Genomic DNA, 20,182 nt, shown 5'->3' on the forward strand with positions numbered 1-20,182 from the left:
AAGTCTGATATGTTTACCTATTTTCTGTCAAATAGAGCTATCACAATCTGTAGCTCTGTAGGCATGAAGTGAAAGAAAAAATACTTTTTTCTGAAGGATATCTATAACTGCTCTTAATCTTTATTTGGACTGTTGCCTTCAAGAAAACAGCAGTGTTATCGAGATGTGACGAAAGATCTGAAATTCAAATAGGTGTCTTGTTTTCACTTCTGTTTTTATTTCTGATATGTTGGGAGGTAGTGGTATCTTTTTATTCTGTGCTGTTTTACCCCCAGAAGTTCTGTGGTTTTTAAATAAACTTTTAAATAAACTTTCCTAATTATAATTTAGACAGAAGTGTAAAGATGTATTTCTTTTAGTGAGAACTTCAACAATATGAATAAAAACATATAGACTTAATTTCAGCATTTCCTGCCTAACTGCATCTAGTTTATTGTCAGTTTTAGTTGTAAGATCAGCTGCAGCTGAACCACTTTGCTATATCTAATAAATAATCTTTTAAATCTATTTGAACATTTGCAATTATATACAAAAAAAGATTAGATTTTTATTTGTCACTAGGCAAATAAGTAGGGTAAAGAATCAACTGAACAAAAAATATGTTTGTAGTTCAATTCTAAATCTCTAGTTGCTATGTATGCCTGAGAAATTTTGTGTTAAACTAACAAATGTAATACCATACTGATAATTTTCAATTTGTTTCTATTTTCATACTAATATGGAATGTATTTGCTTTTAATTAACTCCTGAAATCAAAGGAAGCTGCTATCTGCAGTCCTTTTTAACAAACATTTTTTTTCCACAAAAAGGGCACAGATTAGACTTATTTTCCTTGTTTTCCTTTTTCTTTGCTCCCTGAAGCCATTTGCTAAGTAACTGTGCTCTGTGATTTTCACAGCTTTTTCCTTTTGCTGTAATTTCAGGGAGGCCATGCACTCAGCTGCAGCTTCTGAACCCAGAAAGGTTTGCCCGGCTCATTAAAGAAGTTATGAACAGCGTGTGGCCTGGGAGAGATGTGGTTGTACAGTGGTATCCAGGCTTGGAAGAAAAAAAGCACCCGTCAGTTTCCTGGCTGAAGATGGTCTGGAAGAATCTATATATACATTTTTCTGATGACTTGAGTGTGTTTGATGAAATGCCGCTTATCCCCAAGACGCTGCTGGAGGAAAATCACACATCGGTGGAACTGGTTAGATTTAGGAATCCATCACCCATCATTCTGGAAGACGAATCTGAGACTCAGCTCCCAGAATATTTAGCTGATATCATTCAGAAAATTGGTGGAGTTGTACTTAAGAAACTGGATATTTCTATCCAACATCCACTTATAAAAAAATATGTGCATCCACCATTGCCAAGTGCTGTTTTGCAAATAATGGAAAAAATGTCCTTACAGAAACTATGCAATCAGGTTGCTTCATTCCCACCGACACATAAAGATGCTCTTAGGGCATTCTTAGCTAGTTTAACAGATGCAAGTGAAAAAGAGAAGAGAATTATTCAGGAACTGCTAATATTTAAAAAAATTGAAAAATCGTCTGATGAAAGTGTCCCTGTTTTTACTGGGCTAAAAGGTAGTAAGGTATTACACCACACTGCCAAAATTCCTCCTGGTCTAAGGTTTTCTGTTCCAGTAATAGACAGCAGTGATGAAGCAACTATTCGCTTAGCTAATTTGCTGAAAATAGAACAGCTAAAGAGCACAGACTGCTTGAAGTTTGTTATAGAAGACATAAGAAGTGATTTTTATTCGTATGATGAAACAGCACAGATAATGCAATGGGTTCTTGAAAATCTGACTTTTCTGAAAAATGAGAATACAGATGTAATAGATTGGCTGACACCACTTAAGTTTATTCAGATCTCACCAGAAAAGATAATGTCAGCAAACGAACTCTTTGATCCTGAGGTAGAACTTCTGCAACATTTGTTTTATGCTGAGGAGGACAGTTGCTTCCCCCCTGTTATTTTTACATCCTCAGATATTCTTCATTCACTGAGACAAATAGGCTTAAAAAATGAAGCAAATCTTGAGGAAAATGATGTCTTGAGAGTGGCAAAAAAAATTGAAAGTTTGCATGCTGACTCTAACACCAATCATGATTTGCTGTTACGAAAAGCTAGAACTCTCTTGACAATTTTGAACAAAAACCATATGCTGCTTCAATCATCTGAAACAAAAGCTGCGATGAAAAAGATAAAATGGATTCCTGCAAGTAAGGAAAGGCCTCCAAATTATCCAGGGTCCTTAGTTTGGAAAGGAGATCATTGTGATCTGTGTTCACCACCAGAAATGTGCGATATATCACACGCAATTTTAGTGGGTTCCTCAGTTCCTCTTGTGGAAAATGTACTGCTGGATATAGAAAAAGCACTTGGAATCCCCACCAAGCCCAGCATAAAAGCAGTCTTGAAACATTTCAAGGTGGTAGTTGATTGGCATAGTTCTAAAACCTTCAGTGATGAGGACTACTATCAATTTCAGCATATCTTGCTTGAGATTTATGGATTTATGCATGATCATCTAGAAGAAGGCAAGGAAGCTTTCAAAGCCCTGAAATTTCCCTGGGTTTGGACAGGTAAAACGTTTTGTTCCCTCTCACAAGCAGTTATAAAATCAGTTCCTGATCTTGATCTCCAACCTTATCTACATTACGTTCCAAAAACTATGGCGAAGTTTCACCAGTTGTTTAAATGTTGTGGTTCAATTGAGGAGTTAACACCAGACCACGTTTCTATGGTCATTCAGAAAATATATCTGAAGAGTGAGCAGTCTCTCTCGGAACAAGAGAGTAAGCAAAGCCTTCACATTATGTTGAGTATCATAAGATGGCTGTACAGCAATCAGATCCCTGCCAGTCTGCATACGCCCATGCCGCTGTACAGTGGCAAACTTCCTTATAAACTTGCAATGAAGCCAATTCATGAGTGCTGTTACTGTGACATCAAAGTTGATGACTTAAACGATTTGCTTGAGGATTCTGTTGAACCCATAATTCTGGTGCATGAAGACATACCGATGAAAACTGCTGAGTGGTTAAATGTCCCATGCCTTAGCACAAGACTGATTAATCCAGAAAATATGGGGTTTGAGCAATCTGGGCAAAGAGAGCCTCTGACTGTGAGAATTAAAAACATATTGGAAGAATACCCTTCCATTTCAGATATCTTTAAGGAACTACTTCAAAATGCTGATGATGCTAATGCAACGGAATGTAATTTCTTGATTGACATGAGAAGAAATATGGATATAAGAGAGAACCTTCTGGATCCAGGAATGGCAGCATGTCATGGGCCAGCTTTGTGGTCATTCAATAATTCTGAGTTTTCTGACTCTGATTTCCTAAATATAACTCGATTAGGAGAGTCTCTAAAAAGGAGTGAAGTTGACAAAGTAGGAAAATTTGGACTGGGATTCAATTCTGTTTATCATATCACTGATGTTCCTATTATTTTGAGTCGAGAGTTCATGATTATGTTTGATCCAAATGTCAACCATATAAGTAAACATATCAGAGATAAATCTAACCCTGGCATCAAAATCAACTGGAGTAAGCAACAGAAGAGACTGCGAAAATTTCCAAATCAGTTTAAGCCATTTATAGGAGTTTTTGGTTGCCAGCTACCACTGACAGTAGAATCTCCCTATAGCTACAAAGGGACACTTTTCAGGCTGTCCTTTAGGACCCAGCAGGAAGCTAAAGTGAGTGAAGTCAGCAGTGCATCTTACAATACAGCAGACATTTACTCTCTTGTGGATGAATTTAGCATTTGCGGTCATAGGCTGATAATATTTGCTCAGAGTGTAAATTCAATGGTTTTGAAATACTTGAAAATTGAAGCAGATGATCCTGGAGTAGCTCAAGATGTTGTCACTATCAGAAAAAATCTGTGTTCTTCCAAAGCTTTGACTGCACCAAATGTAAGTGTTTTAAAGGAAGCAGCTAAACTCATGAAGGTGTGTAGCAGCAGTACTAAAAAACTTCCTAGTGAAACACCAAAGTCATCGTGTATCCTGCAGATAGTAGTAGAAGAATTTCACCATGTGTTTAGGCGGATTGCTGATTTACAGTCTCCACTTTTCAGAGGTACTGAAGATGATCCAGCTGCTTTCTTTGAAATGGCTAAATCAGGACAGACGAAAAGATCAGGTGATGAATTGCCACAGAAAACAGTAGATTCAACAACATGGCTTATATGTTCTTGCATGGATGTTGGAGATGCTTTGAAATTTTCTTTGCATGAAAGTGGACGAAGACTAGGTCTAGTTCCCTGTGGTGGTGTTGGAGTGTTGCTGTCTGAAACCCAGGATCAAAAATGGGTTGTAAAACCCAACTGCAACAACATAGGTGAAGTATTCTGCTATTTACCTCTGCGAATAAAAACAGGCTTGCCTCTCCACATAAATGGCTGCTTTGCAGTTACTTCAAATCGGAAAGAGATCTGGAAAACAGACACAAAAGGAAGATGGAATACAGTATTCATGAGGCATGTTATTGTCAAAGCCTACATAGAAGCCCTTTGTGTTTTACGTGACATGGCAATCAATGGTGAGCTAGTTGACTACAGTTACTGTGCAGTGTGGCCAGATCCTGATTCAGTTCACGATGATTTTTCTGTTATTTGTCAAGGGTTTTATGAGGACATAGCTCATATGAAAAGCAAAGAAGGGATCAGAGTGTTTTCTGATGGTTCGTCTTGGGTTTCCATGAAGAATGTAAGGTTTTTAGATGACTCCATACTGAAACGACCAGATGTTGGGCCGTCAGCCTTCAAGATCTTTCTGAAGTACCTTAAAAAAACTGGTTCCAAAAATCTGTGTGCTGTAGATCTTCCATCCTGGGTAAAGACAGGATTTGAAGAAGCGGGATGCAAATACATATTATTGGAGAATACTTTCTCTGAGAAACAGTTCTTTTCTGAGGTATTTTTCCCTAATGTTCAGGAGATTGATGCAGAGCTACGTGATCCTTTGATGCGTTATGTTCTCAATGAAAAAATTGAGGAGTTCTCAGAAATTCTTCGTGCTACTCCATGTATTCCCTGTTCATTGGATGGACATTCATTAGTTACACCATCAAGACTGATCCATCCTGAAGGAAGAGTTGCAAAGTTGTATGATGCTGAGGACGGAAGATTTCCTTATGGTACCACTCAGGATTATCTTAACCCTGTTATTTTGGTTAAACTTGTGCAGTTGGGAATGGCTAAAGATGATATTTTGTGGGAAGATTTGATAGAACGTGCAGAGTCAGTAGCTGAAATTAACAAGACTGATCATGCTGCAGCTTGTCTCAGGAGCAGCATTATATTGAGTCTTATTGATGAAAAATTGAAATCTAGAGATCCTAGAGCTAAAGAATTTGCTACGAAATGTCAAAACATTCCTTTCCTTCCTTTCCTTAGCAAACCAGCAGGCTTCTCACTGCACTGGAAAGGCAGTGATTTTCAGCCTGAAGCGATGTTTTCAGCAGATGATCTTTTCACTGCTGATCATCAAGATATAGTTTGCCTCACACAACCAATTCTTAATGAAAATTCCCACTCTTTTAAAGGTTGTGGTACTTTGTCATTAGCTGTCAAAGAATTTTTGGGTTTACTTAAGAAACCAGCTGTTAATTTAGTCATTAATCAGTTAGAAGAAGTTGCAAAGTCATTTGATGGAATCACATTGTATCAAGAAAATATCACTAATGCTTGTTACAAATATCTGCATGAAGCCATGTTAGAGAGTGAATCAACAAAAGCCATGATAATTGAACAGCTAACAAACTGTAGTTTTATTTTGGTTGAGAATGTGTATGCTGATCCATCAAAAGTGTCTTTTCATTTGAATTTTGAAGCAGCACCCTATCTCTATCAGTTGCCTAACAAATATAAAAATAGTTTCCGTGAGCTGTTTGAAAGTGTGGGTGTAAGACAGGCCTTCACAGTCGAAGACTTTGCTGTAGTTCTGGAATTAATAAATCAGGAGAGAGGGACCAAACAACTAACAGAAGACAACTTTCAGCTCTGCAGGAGAATAATTAGCGAAGGAATATGGGGCCTCATTAGAGAGAAGAAACAGGAATTTTGTGAGAAAAAGTATGGTGAGATTTTGTTGCCAGACACTCGTCTTGCACTTCTGCCTGCAAAATCTTTGTGTTACAATGACTGTCCATGGATTAAAGTTAAGGACACAACTGTTAAATATTGTCATGGCGATATTCCAAGAGAAGTTGCAGTGAAGCTTGGAGCAATACCAAAGCGCCATAAAGCTTTAGAAAGATATGCATCAAATATCTGTTTTACTACTCTTGGAACAGAATTTGGCCAGAAAGAAAAATTGACTAGTAGAATTAAGAGCATTCTCAATGCTTACCCTTCAGAAAAAGAAATGCTGAAAGAGCTCCTTCAGAATGCAGATGATGCAAAAGCTACAGAGATCTGTTTCGTGTTTGATCCTAGACAGCATCCAGCCGATAGAATATTTGATGAGAAATGGGCACCACTTCAGGGACCAGCACTCTGTGTTTACAACAACCAGCCTTTTACAGAAGATGATATCCGGGGAATCCAGAACCTTGGAAAAGGTACAAAAGTAGGAAATCCCTGTAAAACTGGACAATACGGTATAGGTTTCAATTCTGTTTATCACATTACTGATTGCCCTTCTTTCCTGTCTGGCAATGATATACTTTGCATTTTTGATCCTCATGCAAGATATGCACCAGGTTCAACATCAACAAGTCCTGGCCGCATGTTTAGAGATTTAGATGCAGATTTCAGAACACAGTTCTCAGATGTACTGGATCTCTACTTAGGAAATCACTTTAAACTGGACAATTGTACAATGTTTAGGTTTCCTCTTCGAAATGGAGAAATGGCAAAAGTATCAGAAATTTCATCAGTTCCATGCTCAGATAGAATGGTCCAAAATCTTTTGGATAAGCTGCGTACAGATGGAGCAGAACTCCTAATGTTTTTGAACCACATGGAAAAAATTTCTATTTGTGAGATAGAAAAAACAACAGGAGCACTGAATGTCCTGTACTCTGTACAAGGCAAAATCACTGATGGAGACAGACTGAAACGAAAGCAATTCCATGCGTCTGTGATCGACAGTGTAATGAAAAAGAAACAGCTAAGTGAAATACCTGTACAGCAGATTACTTACACTATGGATACTGAAGACTCTGAAGGAAATCTCACCACTTGGTTAATTTGTAACAGGTCAGGCTTTTCTGCCATGGAAAAGGTATCCAAAAGCGTGGTTTCAGCCCACAAGAATGAGGACATTACTCTTTTCCCTCGTGGTGGAGTAGCAGCTTGCATTACTCATAATTACAAAAAGCCCCACAGAGCATTCTGTTTCTTACCCTTATCATTGGAAACTGGATTGCCTTTCCATGTGAATGGACACTTTGCTCTGGACTCTGCAAGAAGAAATCTGTGGCGTGATGATAACGGTGTTGGAGTAAGAAGTGACTGGAACAGTAGTTTAATGACAGCGCTGATAGCACCAGCCTATGTTGAACTGCTGATTCAGCTGAAGAAGAGATATTTTCCAGGCACTGACCCTACAGTATCAGTGCTGCAAAACACACCTATTCATGCTGTGAAAGACACTATAAAAAAGTTTTTATCCTTTTTCCCAGTTAATAGGCTTGATATTCAACCAGACTGGTATTGCTTAGTGAAAGCAGTTTACAGTTGCATTTATGAAGATTTGAAGCGTCTTTTACCTGTTATGAGAGCTCCAAATGTTGATGGTTCAGATTTGCATTCTGCTGTTATCATCACATGGGTTAACATGTCTACTGTGAACAAAGGCAGACCATTCTTTGACAATTTGCTACAAGATGAATTGCAGCACCTCAAAAATACAGAATACAACATCACAACACGGAAGACCGTGGCCGAAAATGTTTACAGACTAAAACATTTACTCTTAGAAATTGGATTTAATTTGGTATATAACTGTGATGAGACTGCAAATCTCTACCACTGTTTGGTAGATGCAGATATTCCTGTCACCTATGTGACACCTGCTGATGTCCGATTGTTTTTGATGACATTTTCGTTTCCAGACTCTAATTGCCACATTGGAAAGTTACCCTGTCGTCTTCAGCAGACAAATTTGAAACTGTTCCATAGCCTCAAACTCCTGGTTGACTACTGTTTCAAAGATGCAGAAGAAAATGAAATCCAAATTGAGGGTTTGCCACTCCTCATTACTCTTGACAATGTTTTGCAGGTTTTTGATTCAAAGCGACCGAAGTTCTTGACAACATACCATGAACTGATTCCATCTCGCAAGGATCTCTTTATGAACACCTTGTATTTGAGATACAACAATATTCTGCTCAGCAGTGAGGTAGCTAAAGTCTTTGATATCAGGAGTTTTGCTGAATTGTTGTCATCTGTGCTGCCTAGAGAATATAAAACTAGAAATTGTATGAAGTGGAAGGAAAACTTCGCAAGTGAATCTTGGCTTAAAAGTGCTTGGCATTTTATTAGTGAGTCTCTAAATATTAAGGAAGAACAAGAAGATACGCAAGCAAAATTTGATGGCGTTATTGAAACTTTGAAGGACTGGACTTTGCTCCCAGGTGTAAAGTTTACTGTCTCAGCCAATCACCTGGTTGTGCCAGAGTGTGATGTTTTGCTGCCACTCAGCATCATGCATATAGCTGTCTTTCCAAATGCTCAGAGTGATAAAGTCTTCCATGCTTTAATGAAAACAGGCTGTATTCAACTGGCATTGAACAAAATCTGCTCCAAAGACAGTGCTTTAGTACCTTTGTTGTCGGGACGTACAGCAAACATAGATAATCCCTCCAGCATTCTGAAAGCCATACAATATATGGTACAGACATCAACTTTTAAGACTGAAAAGTTAGCAGAAAGTGACTTTGAGGCTCTCCTAATGTACTTCAATTGCAACTTATGTCATTTGACATCTCAGGATGACATTAAAATTTTGAAGTCTCTTCCATGTTACAAATCAATCAGTGGCCGATACATCAGCATTGCAAAATATGGGACATGTTATGTCCTCACGAAAAGCATCCCATCAGTTGAAGTAGACAGATGGACACAGTCAACTTCATCGGCTTTTCTTGAGGAGAAGGTTCATTTGAAAGATTTGTATACTATGCTTGGCTGTGTCTCTGTGGATGATCTTGAAGTGTACTTGAAACATCTTTTGCCAAAAATTGAAAGTCTGTCTTACGATGCAAAATTAGAACATTTGATCTACTTAAAGAATAGGCTAACTAGCATTGAAGAAATTTCAGAAATGAAAGAACAGCTGTTTGAAAAGCTTGAAAGCATTTTGATCATTCATGATGCAAGCAATAGGTTAAAACCTGCAAAGTACTTTTATGACAGGACTGTAAAAGTCTTCGAAGTTATGCTGCCCGAAAAATTCTTTATACCTCAAGATTTTTTTAAAAAACTAGAGCAACTTACAAAACCAAAAAATCAAGCTGCGTTCCTTCCATCATGGGTAACTTTTCTGCGACATATCGGATTGAAATTCATAATTTCACAGCAGCAGTTACTGCAGTTTGCTAAGGAAATCAGCATGCGAGCAAATACAGAAAACTGGTCTAAAGAAACACTACAGAATACTGTCGATGTCCTCCTCCATCATATATTTCAAGAAAGAACTGATCTTTTTTCAGGAAATTTTCTGAAAGAATTGTCTTTAATTCCTTTTCTGTGCCCTGAACGAGCTCCAGCAGAATTTGTGAGATTTCATCCTCAGTATCAAGAAGTTAATGGAACTCTTCCTCTTATAAGATTCAATGGGGCACAGGTGAACCCTAAATTCAAGCAGACCGATGTGTTGCAGTTGCTGTGGACGTCATGTCCTATTCTTCCTGAGAAAGCAACACCTTTAAGCATCAAAGAACAAGAGGGGAGTAGTCTTGGTGCGCAAGAACAGCTTGAGCAAGTTTTAACCATGCTGAATGTTAATTTGGACCCTCCTCTGGACAAAGTCATCAATAACTGCAGGAACATATGCAATATTACAACTTTGGATGAGGACATGGTAAAAACTAGGGCCAAGGTCCTAAGAAGCATTTATGAGTTTCTCAGTACAGAGAAGAGGGAATTCCGCTTTCAGCTTCGAGGAGTTTCTTTTGTAATGGTGGAAGAAGGCTGGAAGCTCCTTAAGCCTGAGGAGGTGGTAATAAACCTTGAATACGAATCTGATTTTAAACCTTATCTTTACAAACTTCCTTTAGAACTTGGTACTTTCCATCAGTTGTTTAAACATTTGGGTACTGAAGACATTATTTCAACAAAGCAGTATGTTGAAGTTCTAGGTCGCATATATAAGAGCTCGGAAGGAAAGCAATTGGATCCTAATGAAATGCGCACAGTTAAAAGAGTAGTTTCAGGGCTGTTCAAAAGTCTTCAGAATGATTCTGTAAAGGTTAGGAATGACCTTGAGAATATGAGAGATTTTGCCCTTTACCTTCCCAGTCAAGACGGTAGGTTGGTAAAGTCTAGTATCTTAGTCTTTGATGATGCACCCCACTACAAAAGCAGAATCCAAGGTAACATTGGTGTGCAGATGCTTGTTGATCTTAGCCAGTGTTACTTAGGCAAAGACCATGGCTTTCACACTAAATTGATCATGTTATTCCCTCAGAAACTGAGGCCTCGATTACTTAGCAGTATACTTGAAGAACAGCTAGATGAGGAGTCTCCCAAAATTTGTCAGTTTGGAGCGTTGTGTTCTTTGCAGGGAAGGTTACAGTTACTGTTGTCTTCAGAGCAGTTCATCACAGGACTCATTAGGATTATGAAGCATGAAAATGACAATGCTTTTCTGGCTAACGAAGAAAAAGTAATAAGACTTTGCAAAGCTTTGCGAGAAGGTTTGAAAGTTTCCTGTTTTGAGAAGTTACAAACAACATTAAGAGTTAAAGGGTTTGCTCCTATTCCCCACAGCAAGAGCGAAACATTTGCTTTCTTGAAGAGATATGGAAATGCAGTAATACTGCTTTACATACAGCATTCTGACAGCAAGGACATAAATTTCCTCTTAGCATTAGCCATGACATTAAAATCTGCAACTGACAACCTGATTTCTGATACCTCATATTTAATTGCCATGCTGGGTTGTAATGATATTTATCGGATCAGTGAGAAGCTTGACAGCTTAGGAGTGAAGTATGACTCTTCTGAGCCATCAAAACTTGAACTACCAACACCTGGTACTCCTATACCAGCTGAAATTCATTATACACTTCTAATGGATCCAATGAATGTATTTTATCCTGGTGAATATGTTGGTTACCTTGTTGATTCTGAAGGTGGTGATATATATGGATCATATCAGCCTACTTACACCTATGCAATCATTGTGCAGGAAGTAGAAAGAGAAGATGATGAAAGCCCCAGTTTTCTAGGGAAGATTTACCAGATTGATATTGGATATAGTGAGTATAAAATAGTGAGCTCCCTTGACTTGTACAAATTTTCCAGACCAGAAGAAAGTTCTCATGGCAGGGATAGCACACCTTCTACCCCAACTAGTCCTACAGAATTTCCAGCACATGGACCAAGGGCAATTCCACCTATCTTCACTGGTAGAGACAGTCACAAAACAATGTCCTCAAAACACCACTCCCCAAAAAAGATAAAGTCAAACTCATTGCCAGAAATATTAAGAGAAGTGACGTCTGTGATTGAACAGGCTTGGAAGCTTCCAGAATCTGAAAGAAAAAAGATTATTAGGAGGCTGTATCTTAAATGGCATCCAGATAAAAATGCAGAGAATCTTGATATAGCTAATGAGGTTTTCAAACATTTACAGAATGAGATTAATAGGATGGAAAAACAGGCCTTTATGGATCAAAATATGGACAGAGCCTCAAGGAGACCATTTTCATCTTCTGCTTCTCGATTTCAGTCAGATAAATTTTCATTTCAGAGATTTTACACTTCATGGAATCAGGAAGCAACAAGCCACAAATCAGAAAGGCAGCAGTATAAAGAAAAATGTCCCTCCTCCACAGGGCCATCTTACTCCCAGCGCTTTTTTGTCCCACCTACGTTCAGGTCTGTTGGCAATCCGGTGGAGGCACGTCGATGGCTTAGGCAGGCCCGAGCCAACTTTTCAGCTGCACGAAATGACCTTCATAAAAATGCCAATGAATGGGTGTGCTTTAAGTGCTACCTTTCTACTAAACTAGCCTTGATTGCAGCTGACTACGCTGTGAAGGGCAAGTCGGACAAAGATGTAAAACCAGCAGCCCTTGCACAAAAAATAGAAGAGTACAGTCAGCAACTTGAAGGACTTTCAAATGATGTTCAGACATTGGAGGCTTATGGAGTAGATAGCTTAAAAACGAGGTATCCTGACCTACTTCCTTTTCCACAGATTCCCAATGACAGGTTTACTTCAGAAGTTGCTATGAGAGTGATGGAATGTACTGCTTGCATCATAATAAAACTTGAAAACTTCATACAACAAAAAGTATAAATGATTTGAAGATGTTAGGGGACTGTTTCGTCAAGAGCTTAGGTGTTTCACGTGGTGCACGTGAATTTCACAAATGCAGTTGTGCAGGTTATGGAATGTCCAAGAGATTATATGTTGCCAAGCAGTTTAGAAATGTAGTGCACAAAGGTGGATGGTACCAAGGTACTTAGAACTGAAATTTACTTAAATGGGATCTTTTTCTTAACTGAGCCTGCTGTTAAGCAAACTGTAAAACCTGAATATTTTTTAGAATTTGCAAAGACATTGAGCTGCAAAAAATTAGATGTATGCACAACATTGTGATTAATTGGCATATTATTGAACTGCACTTTATATAACCAAAGCTTAGCTTTCTGTTAGATGAAGCCTGTAATTATAACACCTTATTAGATTTATTTCATTTAATGTAATGTTTCTGAAAGGGTAATGTCAGTTTTTGATGTACTAATCTTAAGACTGCACATACAAAGAAATGGGAGATGGGTGGAGTTAAAATGACTATGGAGGTATTGCCCCAAAACATGTCTGTATTCTTTTGTGTTCTGTGGACATTCATGTCACTCATAGTAATACTCTTATCAGCTGGATCTGATTATAAATTTGCTGCAGCATCACACTGTAAACATTTAAAGGATAGTTTAGTACCTGTAAACTGGTACAGTTATGTTAATGCTGAATAACGATACTTGATTCAACATGCCACATCATGTCATGCATTGATTGCATTTACTTTATTATAAAATAATGAAATATTTAACTTACTTTGTTTTTAGAGCCTGTCATCTTTTGTTTAATGAAAAAGCATGTGGATGATATAAAATCTGTAAACATTATTATATGGTGTTTCATGATTTTTTTTTTGAGCACCAAAACTCAGTTTTCAGATGCCTAAATGCTTGAATTCCTTTTTTTTTTCCCCTGCGTGTGTGCCTTTCTGTGTATATATATATATATATTTTTCCATAAACATTGGTAATAGTACAATTCAGTAACTCATTTTTGGTGTACACAAAGCACTGTTTTTTGTTACATGTTTAAAGGTGCTGCAATGTAATGCTGGTTTTATTTTGTTATTCACTACAGCCCTCAAGAAATCTGATTATTAGTTCACACCCTTTCTTTTATAGTTTGTAATACTTTTGGTAATGTCATGCAGTAGGTTCAACATTAGCTTTTTGTAAAAAAAAAATTAAAAATAAAAAATGGAAGGATAATTTTAAATGGCAGGATTTTTCTTTGCTGGATCAGCCACATTGAACATAAATGTCAAACATTTTCCAGTGGCATGCTGTTACACTTGTCTACTTGACAGCAGAGTGAAACTGCAATTTAACTTACAGGATACAAAGGAAAATAAACAACAGCAAGCTTGCAGGGCGGATACAGCTGTGTTAGTGTTGTAATACAAAAATAAAAAAAACACAACGAGGTCTGTCTTAGTTTTGAGTAAATTATAAAGGCCTTGTTCTTGATGAAATGTGACATTTGGAAAATGATACTGCTTCTGATTGTGGAGCCCTATAATTATTATTATTTCTGCTATTAAATTAAGTGCCATAAGTTTAATAAAGAAAAATGCAAACATATACTTCAGTCCGATGTGTTTTGGTTTGATAATGTAAGCTAACTTTACCTATTATTTGAAGCTTTTCTATCAGTAAATACACAATCTTTTTTTGATTAATTCTAGATAATTGTACAAATATTAAAATACTGTTGAAAAGGAAACTTTTTTTTTTGCATTGACAAATGTTTGCAGTTTTCTCAAAGAAATTGTATATTTTGCTGATTTTTTGCAATAAATAGCATGTAAGGAAAACACGAATCCTGGTGTGCCATGAAATTAATCAGTTTAGTTAATTCCCTGTGTTTTTAAAATAGATTCCTTTGTGGTTCTTGCTTCATGCATTAAGTCAGATGAATAGTATTCAGGGTAAGCAAAATACTTGAAAAGGAAACAGTTCTCATGCTTTTCATTACAAATGGAGCTAAAACATAAGGTCTCATGGCAGCATGCAAAAGTGTAACAGGAGCACCGTGAATAGTTTCCTGTTCTCACATGAGCTCTTGAGGAAGAAAATCTTCTAAATGTATAACTGTGTTTTATAAGCAACTTATGTTGCCTTACCAGTATTATTATTATGAACTGTTAAAATGGCTGTGGAGAACCACCAAACTATTCTGTTGTAATTTTTATTTTGTTTATTGTGTATATACTCTTAAGTGCTGACACTGAGAAAGAAAACGGTCCCAGTTCTTAGTAAGCTAATGGTCTGAAGCAATTTTAACACTGAGCCAAGTTGGGAAAGAAAACTTGAATGACATAGAAAAACTAATTGTGTTGTTCCTGAATTGAAACTAACAATATAATTTGCATATGGCTGCAGAGACACAGGCAAGAGTCATGTCTCAGAAGTCTCCTAGCATCTTATTTGCTTAACTCACAGTAACAGCTAGCCTAAATAAAGAGGCTTTGTGAGACCAGGAAACCACTGACAGAACATGATTTTGTAAGTACCATTTAATTCATGATAAAAAAATCAAATAAATAAATAAAATGCTTAATTGATTCTTTTGGCTCAGCTGGGAGGCTTAGCAATGTGTCTAAGTCAGGTATGGAAGCTTAGAACAGTTAGGATATCATGATTCTGTAGTAGGGGTCTATAGAAGTAAGTGTTAGCATTTAGGTACCACAAAAATACATTTAACAAGTAATTCTGCACATTAAACGAGTTCTTGTTGGAGAAAATTTCTTTTCATTCAGTTCTGTCTCCTACCTTCCACAGGTACCAGCAGTTTATCTAGGAAAAGCAGCTTCAGTTCTTTTTTCCCAAAATTACAGTTGAGGAATTTAACAAAAAGACAGTGGTATATGAAGCTGATTTAACTATACATTGGGCAGCTTAAATCTAAGGAATTGCAGTTGGAATAAGCCTCAATAGGCTTGTAACTATCTTGTGCTTTAAAAGCTTTCCTCTCAAAAAATGGCATTCACAGCTATTCTAAAAAGCACAGGACACTTGCCTCAGCAATTAGTGGCATGAAAAATATCTTTTGTTTGTGAGTTTGTTTTGTTTTGTAAATAGTTTTTTGTGTAGCTGACTACCAGAAGAAAAATAAATGGTTCCTTGTGTAAAAAATGCAGTTTTGCAATATTTGTACTCCAGGCATTATTACTATAGTTACTTTACTGTAATGATTTATGAAACAGGAGTTAAAGTTTACTGTAAGGATTGCATACACCTGGTACTGGTATACTTGGGTTGCTTTAAACAAGGCTGCAATTAAATCTATTGTAATTTTTCCAATTAAAGTAGAGGAGGGTAGTACCACCTTTGAGATTTTCTGCTGCTGGATCTAAACTCTTTGGGAAAGGCTGGATTGGTTTTGGGGAACAAAGGCAGAGCTAAGAGTTCAAAAATAACTAAACTTGACAGACAAAATAAATGTTTTCATCTGAAGAAGACACACATATTTTGTCACATGAAGGGATTTGTCAATGAATTTTTAATCAAAACTGTTTATCTTTGGTTTGTTTTCTGGATGATTAAATCAGCAGCACTGCCATGAGTTCTGTGTTTACTTTCACCTACTCATGTTTAAGACAAAGGAATTCTAGATGTCCAATGAAACCTAATTGTAAAGCATTTTCTAAATTCTGCAAAGTACATTTCTTAGCTGGGACCAAGACTTTTGTTCATATTTTAAAATAAAGTATGCTTTACATTCTTAGTCTTGGAAAAATAATTTTGTTTTAAAAATGAAATAATTCATTTAAGTTGTGTTTAATTTGAATAGAAAAGCAGAAGCAGACTGTTCAAAATGTATAAAGTTTATTCAAGAACTCAGTTTCCAATTCTTGCAATTTCCTTTTGCATAAAGCTATATATAGATAGACAAATGCAACTACTAAAGGACTGTGAAATGGAAAAAAAAGGCTTGTGTTTGGGTAATCACCAGTGAAGTTTTTCTACTATTTTTCCACTGTGTAACAACTGCAACCAGTTGCAAGAAGTGCTGTAAATAATTCTTTTTGAGGGAGTAAATATGCAAACAAATCAGTTCACTATGCTGGTAGTGATTTTTTTCTCTTCATTTGGATGATAATTTTGGAAATAAACTAGAGAACTGCATACTCTCAGTTCCCTGTGCCATAATTTTCTGTTACTCTGTAACTATTTACTGAAGTTTGTTTCAAGTAGAAACAATAATTAAAGTATTACAGAGGGATAGACATCCACATGGAGATACCAGAAATTATAATTTAGTGATGTATTAACTACCTTGAGATTAAAAGTAATTCAGATTAAAAGTAATTCAGATTGTAGCATCAGCTGATTACACTCTGGTAATTTTAGCATAAATTTTGTTTCTCTACTAACCATACCTAAAAGAAAAAAAATAGTGACAAGATCTCACCAGTCATGCTTTAAAAAACGTGCACAACTTCTATACTGGAACAATACTTCTGATATCAGTGTTGTAGCATAATGAAAGGAAGAATTAAATTTAAGCAATGAAAAGGATCACATTGGAGGTTTGGGTGATGGCAGTGTTGAGGGTACAAAAGACTTCTTTAGGTTTTGGTACTAGTCAGAGGATTCTGAATGGAACCTGTGGATAGTACCTCAGGAGGATTCTGAGTGCCTGTCCACAGGCACTGAACTGAAGCAAGTCCAGAAGATTTATCTTCACAAGAAAGGTGGTAGTTACTGCAGTGTCTAAATGAAGTGCCATCATGCTTAATAGTGTTACCAGCCAGGGGACTGCACCCCGATTTTCACAGCTCTTTAGGGGTCAGGTTATTCTTGCCCGGAAAGCTTCAGTGCAATCGTCTGCTGTGAATTAACTGGCAAATCACATTTGAAAATGTGTCTCCAAAACAAAAGCTTAAAAATGTATAACTTAAAAAGTGAAGTACTTCTATTGCCAGCCAAAGAAGCAGATCGTAACTATTTTGCAGGATCTGGCTAATATTTAGGGGTTAGATTAGGTGAATGATTTATTTGATACTCCATGGAAGTGGGCATATGTTCCTTGATTTCAGAACAGCGACTGAAATTCCTAAGAACTCGAGTCCCAGTTTTCCTGTTAATACTACACCTGTAAGAGATTGGTGACATTGCAGTTCTCTAACTTACTTGTAGCAGCAGGTTTTAGGTATCTGGCACATGCAAGGGTATTTGCTGACCTTTATTTTAGTACTCATACTTTCTATCCAGTGAATAAGCTAAGTCTGCTTGTATTTTGGTTTGTAAAAGCTTGTGCATGGAGCTGGAACCGCCTAAACTGACTTTAAAGGAATTCTGAAGACAGATTTCTGTTAAAGTGTGCCTCAGCTGAGGGCTTAGATGTAGAGACAGTTATAGTCAAGAGATACAGACGTGGAGATAAACATTTCTCTCCTTATGCCCAATAGCCTTGGACTCACTCCTGAAGACAGGAGTGAGTGAGCCTAAGCCTGAGAAAATGGAATTCCAGATATGGAAGATGTATGGCTTCCTACTTCTCCTTTAGGCAGTGTAACAGCAATTGGAGCACTCTCCAGATAACTTGTGAAACCTTGCTTCACTTGCTTAAGCTCACCTTAAGTGTTTCCTACTTGTGCTACTGAAGCTCTTCGAGTTTGCTCTAATTGCTGAGGGCTCCTGCTGCTGCTGGATCCTGCTACTGAAGGGCAGTTTCAGTTCTGTACATCAGACTCTTGGAGAAATTGCAAAGGCAGCCCTCGAGGCAGGGACTGCCCTGGGCTTTACCACAGTGATAGTGCACAATGTCAACAGGGGACTCTTTCTCAGGCTTTTGTGTGTACCTGGGGATCTCATCCAAGTGTTGGTTTTCTTCCTTTGCTCACCAGAGCTAAAGTTTTAAAAAAGTTATTAGTTATTTTGTTCTAATTCTTCTGTTTTAAAGAGGATGATTAATTTTCTTCCAAAAGGTGGATATTCGTGGTTCACTAACACTATGGGTTAAAATCCTTCTGTAAATAGACACCAAGGCACTATGTGATAGCTCCTTCCTGGATAATAAGATCATGAAGTATATACAAAACAGCATCAAAGGAATTAAAAACCCATGTTTAAACAACAGACTACTAAATACAAATCTTGCTACCCAGAGGTGTGCAAACTGTGTTCAGTGCAGTTCTGTACAGGGGAATGGGTCTGCAGTTGTGTTTCTTTACAAGGCCAATAAACGGTTTGTCAGCTCTGGTGAGCATTTATTCATATCCAAAGTCCTAATGTAAAAAATAACAGTTTTACTCTCTCTGTTTGTGATGGAGTCCCACTCTGACGGGATCAGAAATACCAGTCAACATATGCAGCTGGAAATGAAATACTCCTCTTAATTGAAATCTGTGGGCAGCATAAAAGGACTTTTTCCCACTGCCCAAATAGTTCCTTGTGTCAGACAATCTGAAGCCAAATTTTTTTTCCTTTTTACTAGTCCAGCTGGCACAACAGATTGCCTTGTTGAATTAGCATGTCCTAAAATAAAAAAGGATTTAAATGAATATGATGGTACAGGCAGTAGAACAAACAATTGCTATTATAAAATATACTAACATATTTCTCTGTTGTATAGTGAATGGATTTGAGACACAGAGAGGCCTTCATGGCTTCTGGAGCTTTTTGCTTTAGTTATTTTTATATGAATCTCAGTAAGAAGCAAATCAGCATATGTGTTGCCAAATTAAAATAGAAAGCGATTAGCAAATTAACATCTTTTATACAGAACTTATACAAATACCGCACTTTTCTATCTTGTGTTATTGCAAGAACAAAATTGCATAGACCATTTGCTGGCACTTTCTGAATTCTCCAAATAATGCTTTGTCTTACAAATAATTCAAGTAGTTCCCTCAATTTAATTTCACCCACTAATACAGTAAGTGTTTGCATGTAGTGAGAGGAAAAACCCACGATCTCAGAAATGTGAACAATGACATAATCATCTGACTGAATAATAGTTCAGCAAGGAAACATATTTGTTTTATTTTTTTATGCTCTCTGTAAGGCTGTTTTCCAAGTGTTACTGACAAAACATGTAATTTGATTCAAGTCATTCATCTGAAGTGGAAATGTCATTTGTGCTCTTCTTCTTCCCCTTACACCCTGTATTCCAGAATTATAGATGCAGATTTGTTTCCTAAATTGTAAGTACTTTGTTTTTAAAATGCTGAAAAATACGCTTTCATTTCAGTGATGCTCTTCAGGGGTAATACAAAACTCAGATGCGCAAGGGGGTGTGTGGACCTTTCCGGATGCCTCACTGGCAGACTCGGCTGTATTCTTGGCAAGTGGAGCCCACGCCGGCCACTGACAAGTAGAGCTTTCCATCGGGACACACACAGATTTCATAGAGCCCCTGAGAAATCCCGGATCCACCCCTTGCACCCTCAGGCAGCTTGGGCAGTCGCACGGTTTCAGCATCAAGCAAAAGCTGCATGGGAAACAGCAGGACAAATGGGGTTGTTAGAGGTTATAAAGCAATAAATAATGTGCCATGAGATGAGTTGAATTTGGCTAGGCAGAGGTTTAAGAATGGCCTTTTACATAGGACTTGTTATGTACAAAGTTTCTCTGAGCCTTGGGCTCTTGGCAGACATAAACACAGGACAGGAATAAGCTGGTGCCCACCCTCCTCTTAGCAGAGAACTCCTGAGGTTCAACAAGGCCAAGGGCAATGTCCTGCACC

The 20,182-nt window shown here is 37.4% G+C and overlaps 2 protein-coding genes across 7 annotated transcripts in view; one reads left to right on the forward strand and one right to left on the reverse strand.

The window, feature by feature from the left end:
- SACS (sacsin molecular chaperone) overlaps window positions 1–19,304 on the forward strand; it is a 44,378-nt gene extending 25,074 nt beyond the window's left edge. For all 3 annotated transcript variants that reach the window (XM_014248773.2, XM_088068998.1, XM_088068997.1), the window contains one exon: window positions 924–19,304. In XM_014248773.2, the coding sequence (XP_014104248.2) occupies window positions 924–12,484 (11,561 nt within the window). In that variant the 3' untranslated portion in view covers window positions 12,485–19,304. The remainder of the gene's footprint in view (window positions 1–923) is intronic.
- Window positions 19,305–19,454: 150 nt separating this feature from the next.
- The window catches only part of SGCG (sarcoglycan gamma), a 104,761-nt gene continuing 104,033 nt past the window's right edge, over window positions 19,455–20,182 (reverse strand). For all 4 annotated transcript variants that reach the window (XM_088069000.1, XM_005516264.3, XM_014248786.2 and 1 more), the window contains one exon: window positions 19,455–19,927. In XM_088069000.1, coding sequence (XP_087925126.1) covers window positions 19,754–19,927 — 174 coding nt within the window. In that variant the 3' untranslated portion in view covers window positions 19,455–19,753. The remainder of the gene's footprint in view (window positions 19,928–20,182) is intronic.

The sequence above is a fragment of the Pseudopodoces humilis genome, chromosome 2 (assembly GCF_049639895.1).
Source record: "Pseudopodoces humilis isolate 2021_Gansu_Grassland_sample_001 chromosome 2, ASM4963989v1, whole genome shotgun sequence".
Lineage (NCBI taxonomy): Eukaryota > Metazoa > Chordata > Aves > Passeriformes > Paridae > Pseudopodoces > Pseudopodoces humilis.